This window comes from Quercus robur, chromosome 11, assembly GCF_932294415.1.
Source record: "Quercus robur chromosome 11, dhQueRobu3.1, whole genome shotgun sequence".
Lineage (NCBI taxonomy): Eukaryota > Viridiplantae > Streptophyta > Magnoliopsida > Fagales > Fagaceae > Quercus > Quercus robur.
Window position 1 is genome coordinate 36,212,531 of NC_065544.1, and position 5,999 is coordinate 36,218,529.

A 5,999-nucleotide genomic window follows, 5' to 3' on the forward strand; every position below is an offset into this window, starting at 1 on the left:
CATTTAGTACATTATTTCTTAATACAATGAACATATTAATTATTTTCATTAAGTGAACTTTAGTTATTACTATTTAAAATACTTTTATCTATTAGTTTAGGGTCAAGGTATTCAAATTTTCATTTAAGAGAGACAAATCAAAATTTAAAATTTAAAATATTATATATTATAATAAAAAATGCTAGCTCAGGGGTTCATTTGAACCCTGAACTCCACGTAACGTCGCCCCTGCAATCAACTACTAATTTCCAAAACAGATAGATACAAAGTTAGGAACTCCACCTAAGAAATTATCCTAAACATCTTCTAGAGATCACTGCATTTCAAATTATCCTAGTTATCCAAAATAGCCTAATTAAACTATTATTGAGAAAGGAAATAAAAAATATAAAAAATCTCTTCATGAAACTTGGGTTGCGCGGTTTGCAACCGCAAACTATAGCCTTCATGCTTAGAAGTCAATGTTTTTTCGGCTAAATTGGTCAAAGTCAACATTCTCTTATTTGGGGCGAAATTTGCAGCTTAGATAGTACAGGTACAAAAGAAAGCTCAGCCTGCAAAAATTAGATTCATGTAACAAGGGAAAGGTTTACCATTCCTTAGCCGGAAAGATGCGTACGTGGTCATGAAATAAATGTAAACACAGGAAATAAAATCGAGGAAGTATCCAAGTTCTAATGAGAGGACCACGTTGCAAGTTGCTTAAAAATCTTACTCCCTATATAAATGATAGAGCACCATTGCATTTCTTTGTACAAAACCGAGTAAAAGAACAAGATAACTATGGCTAACCAGATGTTTTTCGTTTCTTTCCTAGTAACCCTTGCCTTAGCCATTCATGGCATCCATGCTGTTGAATATGAAGTCACCAACAACGCTGGGAACACTCCGGGTGGAGTTCGTTTCAACAATGAGATTGGGTCTGACTACAGTAAGCAAACACTGATTTCTGCCACAGATTTCATATGGAGTCTCTTCAAACAAAGCACTGATGCGGACAGAAAGAACGTGCCCAAAGTGAGCTTGTTCATCGATGACATGGATGGAGTTGCAAATGCTAGCAACAACGAGATTCATGTTAGTGCAAGGTACATCAATGACTTCTCTGGCGACGTGAAAACCGAAATCACTGGAGTGTTATACCATGAAAGCACACACATATGGCAGTGGAATGGTAATGGACAAAACACTCCAGGAGGATTGATTGAAGGAATTGCTGATTATGTGAGGTTGAAGGCAGGGTATGCGCCTAGCCATTGGGTGCAGCCTGGGCAAGGAAATAGCTGGGATCAAGGCTATGATGTTACGGCTCGATTTTTGGACTATTGCAATAGTCTTAGTGATGGGTTCGTGGCTGAATTGAATAAGAAATTGAAGGATGGTTATAGTGCTAATTTCTTTGTTGAACTGCTGGGGAAGACTGTTGATCAGCTCTGGAGTGACTACAAAGCCCAGTATGCAAAATAAGAGTGCTGATTAAGAGCTAATTTATATGAATAAAATGTTGTATCATACTATCATGCAATTACTTAATTCATGAGATAAATAAATGTGCTGAGATTATTATTTATTGGTTGTTGTCAGAAATTTTTTTTTTCTCTCTTTATACTTTCTTTTTATTGGATGTTATCAGCTTGCCCAGTTGGAAATTTGAAGTATGCATATGCATGCAGCTTCTTAAGACAATATAACTACGCACATATGCAACCTTCCTTAATTACAACTTAAAAAAGAAAAGAAAAGAATTAAATTCTCATTCAACTTGGGGATCAAACTTGAAAGTCTAAACAAACTGGACAGTAGCTAATTTGTTTAGAAGTTCATAGTTTAATACAGTATCCAAATTTTATTGCATAGCATTACTAGAACTACGAACACAGAGTTTCGATCTTTAATTGTGTCTAATCTTCAATCAATGCCAGCAACAAGAATTTCTACCTTTAATGCTTCGTTTTTCACATATTGATTCAAGAATCACAACTACGAACACAAATCCTACCGTTGGACCTTTCGATTTTTCCACAAATATTATTGTTGATGCCCGCTTTGGCAAGGAGATCCAATAATAGGAAGAAGCCCAACAATATGGGAGGGAATAAAGAAGAAGAATTAGCAAATTAAGAAGAAAACCATTAAGCACGAATGATAGAAATAATGGTCCATAGTCCTGTAAAATAGTAAAAAGACCTCAAAGAAAGCAAGTGGGCCCAAAGGAGTCTGAAGAAAAAAGTAGTAAACTCATGAGCATTATGAGAAATGGAAAGCAAGCAAAAATGGGTCGAAGGAGCTCAAAGGAAGGAACTAAGTAAATGGGGTTGGTGGAAAAGCCTATAAGCCTTGAAAGTAAAGGATATGGTAATTAGGGCCAAGAAAGCCCAAAAGACTTAGCAAAAGCCCATGGGAATGAAGGATTGGAATGGACAAGGATGCTTGAGGAAATGAAACGGGTCGAGGATGCTCAAAAGAATAAAATGGGCCAAGGAAGTCCCAAAGGGATGAATGGGCCAATGATAGTATTGGGCTACTGGAACTAAGTAGAAGGAAAGTGTACAGCAGGCCCAAAAGAGGCCCAGTAAGTACAAGTTAAATAATAACATGGTAGAAACAACGGGGTGACATGGCAAAGGTGTCAGCCGACCCACAAGAGGGTAAGGGTTGGATTGAAGAAGGAAAGGCTCATGTCTAAGCAAGACCCAACCCAGGGAGGAAGCAAGATATAAAGAATGAAAACCCAGTGACTCATCTAAGCCACAAGAGGTCAAGAATGAGTAGCAGAATTTGCAGCAAAGACCCGACAAGCCCCCAGGTCATGGCAAACACATGAACAGCAGACAAGCCATGGACACACATAGAAGTGGAGTACACACAAGACTCAGACACCACTCACTTGTACCCAGCTAATACAGGAGTGGTGGGCCATGGGTCAGAGGCAAGAGAGAGTATGGTCTAGCGGTGGGGAGAAGGGAAAAGCCTATTCTGGGGTTCTCGCTCAAGCTCTTTTGGGGGACTGTCCTGCTAGGATGACATACCACCCAAGAAAGGGAAAAATGAGCTAAAATAACTAGGTGCATGCCATAGGGGTTAGTAAGAGATAATGCCCACCCTTATCCGGATAAAAATGCCATAACGTGGTAGAAGACAGCCTAGCCTAGAGTTGCAAAAAAAAAGGGCCCACCACAATTAGTCAAGACAGCACTTTCAAATGTTCATACATGCATTGTCTTTTTATCATTACGCAAAGCAAAGACGTTAAGTTATCCACCACAGATGTCCACATCGTTTTAAAAACAAAAAACAAAAATAAAAATAAATCAAATTATATTAATTTGGAAAAAAAAAAATCAATCAACTACGTACCCCTAATTTCAAAACAGATAGATACAATTAAAAAAAAAATCCAAATTATATTAATTTGAAAAAAAAATCAATCAACTACGTACTCCTAATTTCAAAACAGTAGATAGATATAAATTAGGAACTTCACCAAGAAATTGTCCTAAATATCTTCTAGAGACCACTGCATTATAAATTAGGAACTTCACCAAGAAATTGTCCTAAATATCTTCTAGAGACCACTGCATTTCTAATTATCCAAATTAGCCTAATCTATTGAGAAAGGAAATAAAAAATTAAAAAAAAAAAAAATTAAAAAAAAAAAATCTCTTCAAAGTCCTATAGCGGCATTTTAAAATGCCACTATAAGTCCAGCAAAACAAAGCCCAACCAGAAAATAAATAAATAAATAAATTGAGGACTTATAGTTGGGTTTCAAGAATGCCATTATAAACCCAGTTTTTCATAGTGAATAGTATGAGTACAAAAAAAAAAAGGTCAACCTTATGAAAATGTAGCCAGAGGAAATAAAATTGAGGAAGTATCTATGTTCTAAATCATGACTAAGTGCCCTTGCTAATTTGTAATTAATACGAGGACAATGTTGCAAGTTGCTAAAAAAATCTTACACCCTAAAGTTAAGTGTAATGTTTTAATCTTTTGGGCATCTAGGACTGCTAATGTAGCAGCCCATACTTTAGCCTAATAGTCTCTTAAGTGTAATGTTTTTGACCCTTTTGATTTGAATAATTGTCCCTCTTGCTTTGAGTTTGTTATCAAGAGTGATGCATGTTCTTTTGTATAACCTTTTTCTTTAGTTAATAAATTATTTTATATATATATATATATATATGTGTATATGGTCAGAATTTTTAGACCCATATGTGATCCCCAACCTACCCCACTTACTCCACAGTGTCCACACATCTCACTCTCTCACTGTCTTTGGCGGATATAGGCCTCTCTTTCTATTCTTTTCTTTTTCATTTTACACAAACACACACATATATATCTCTCTCTCCCTTGGCCTTTTTTGTCAAATAGCATAACTTGGAAAATTTTATTAAAAAAATGCATCCGGCAAAACTTATTAAAAAATGCATCCGGCCAAACTTATTTAATTATGCAAATTATTGTGCAAAAATTTACATTGGGATAATTATCCTGCCACTAATAAAATATAAGGCAAATTATTTGAGTGCATGAATCACCTTACAAGTTGCTACGAAGATCTACATATCTTCCTACATAAACCGTAGAGCACCACCATATTTCTTGTTCAAAACCAACTAAAAGAAAGAAAGGAAAGACACCATATAGTCATGGTTCACCACAAGTTTCTTCTCCTCTCTTTTGTTATAACTCTAGCAGCCATTCAAGGAATCCATGCAGTTGATTACGTTGTCACCAACACCGCCGCAAACACTACGGGTGGGTCACGCTTCAATAACGAAATAGGGTCTAAATACAGCAAGCAAACACTGACAAACGCTACAAATTTCACATGGAAAATCTTCCAGCAAAAAACTACTGCAGATAGAAAAAAGGTAGCAAAAGTGAGCTTGTTCATTGAGGACATTGATGGTGTCGCATATGCTGTCAACAACGAGATTCATGTCAGCGCCAGATACATAGCTAGCTATTCCGGTGATGTGAAAAGGGAGATTACAGGAGTGCTTTTCCATGAAATGACGCATATATGGCAGTGGAATGGTAATGGACAAAGTCCTCCAGGAGGATTGATTGAAGGAATTGCAGATTTTGTGAGGTTGAAGTCAGGGTATGTGCCTAGCCATTGGGTGCAGCCAGGTAAAGGTAATAGATGGGACCAAGGATACGATGTTACAGCTAGGTTTTTGGACTATTTAAATGGTCTTAGAAATGGATTTGTGGCCGATTTGAACAAGAAATTGAGGACTGGTTACAGTGCTAATTACTTTGTTGAGCTGCTTGGGAAGACTGTTGATCAGCTCTGGAGTGACTACAAGGCCAAGTATGGCAACTAAGCAAGGGCTATGATTAAGAGCTTACCAAATTGAAATGAATAAATTATAGTTGTATCCTTTTTACTCCGATGACTGCTTCTAATAACATTCTGTAATAAACAAATTTGCAAATATATATGCAAGATATAAATCTATATTTAAGTTAATCTGTTATCTTATATTAAGTAATAAAAATCTAGACTCAAATAGTAGTATGGTGTAATTTGGGATTCTGGCATTTACAAGTTAAGGCATCATTGCCGGTATTTACTTTGTCATTATATGTATCCGAAGTGCAAGTTTACTAAGGGTGGGCGGTATTAGTTTCACACACCCACTTACACAAATAGTAGAAACAACCGCCACGTGACAAAAGAAAACATTAAAAAATTGATTCAGTAAGCTATTTTAATTCCAAGTAAGTATTCGTTGTATTATCTAAGATTTAAGCCAATTACATAGCCAAATACTTCGATTTCAGATTCTAAGTTCACATTTTCTCTGAAGGGTTGGTTGTATTCTTGATGCTTTCACATCCTGCATCAAGAAATAAAATACGTCTATTTCTAGAAAATAAGAAACAAAACACGTTTGCTTCTAAAAATAATCTCGAATTTATAAGGGTTTTTTGAATCCACAAAGGTCCTTAAATCCACAAAGAGAAAGGATCTAAAATCCACT

The 5,999-nt window shown here is 36.2% G+C and overlaps 2 protein-coding genes across 2 annotated transcripts; both read left to right on the forward strand.

Annotated features, from left to right (window-relative positions):
• The first annotated feature begins 738 nt into the window (after nt 1–738).
• On the forward strand, nt 739–1,570 carry LOC126705471 (uncharacterized). The gene has a single exon (XM_050404498.1). The coding sequence runs from the start codon at nt 784–786 to the stop codon at nt 1,465–1,467; it is 684 nt and encodes a 227-aa protein (XP_050260455.1). The 5' UTR covers nt 739–783; the 3' UTR covers nt 1,468–1,570.
• Nucleotides 1,571–4,575: 3,005 nt separating this feature from the next.
• Nucleotides 4,576–5,485, forward strand: LOC126706948 (uncharacterized). The gene has a single exon (XM_050406539.1). The coding sequence runs from the start codon at nt 4,656–4,658 to the stop codon at nt 5,337–5,339; it is 684 nt and encodes a 227-aa protein (XP_050262496.1). The 5' UTR covers nt 4,576–4,655; the 3' UTR covers nt 5,340–5,485.
• The last annotated feature ends 514 nt before the right edge of the window (nt 5,486–5,999 follow it).

Excerpts from the sequence above, each read along its gene's own strand:
- LOC126705471 (XM_050404498.1), top strand. The coding sequence starts at position 784 with ATGGCTAACCAGATGTTTTTCGTTTCTTTCCTAGTAACCCTTGCCTTA.
- LOC126706948 (XM_050406539.1), top strand. The coding sequence starts at position 4,656 with ATGGTTCACCACAAGTTTCTTCTCCTCTCTTTTGTTATAACTCTAGCA.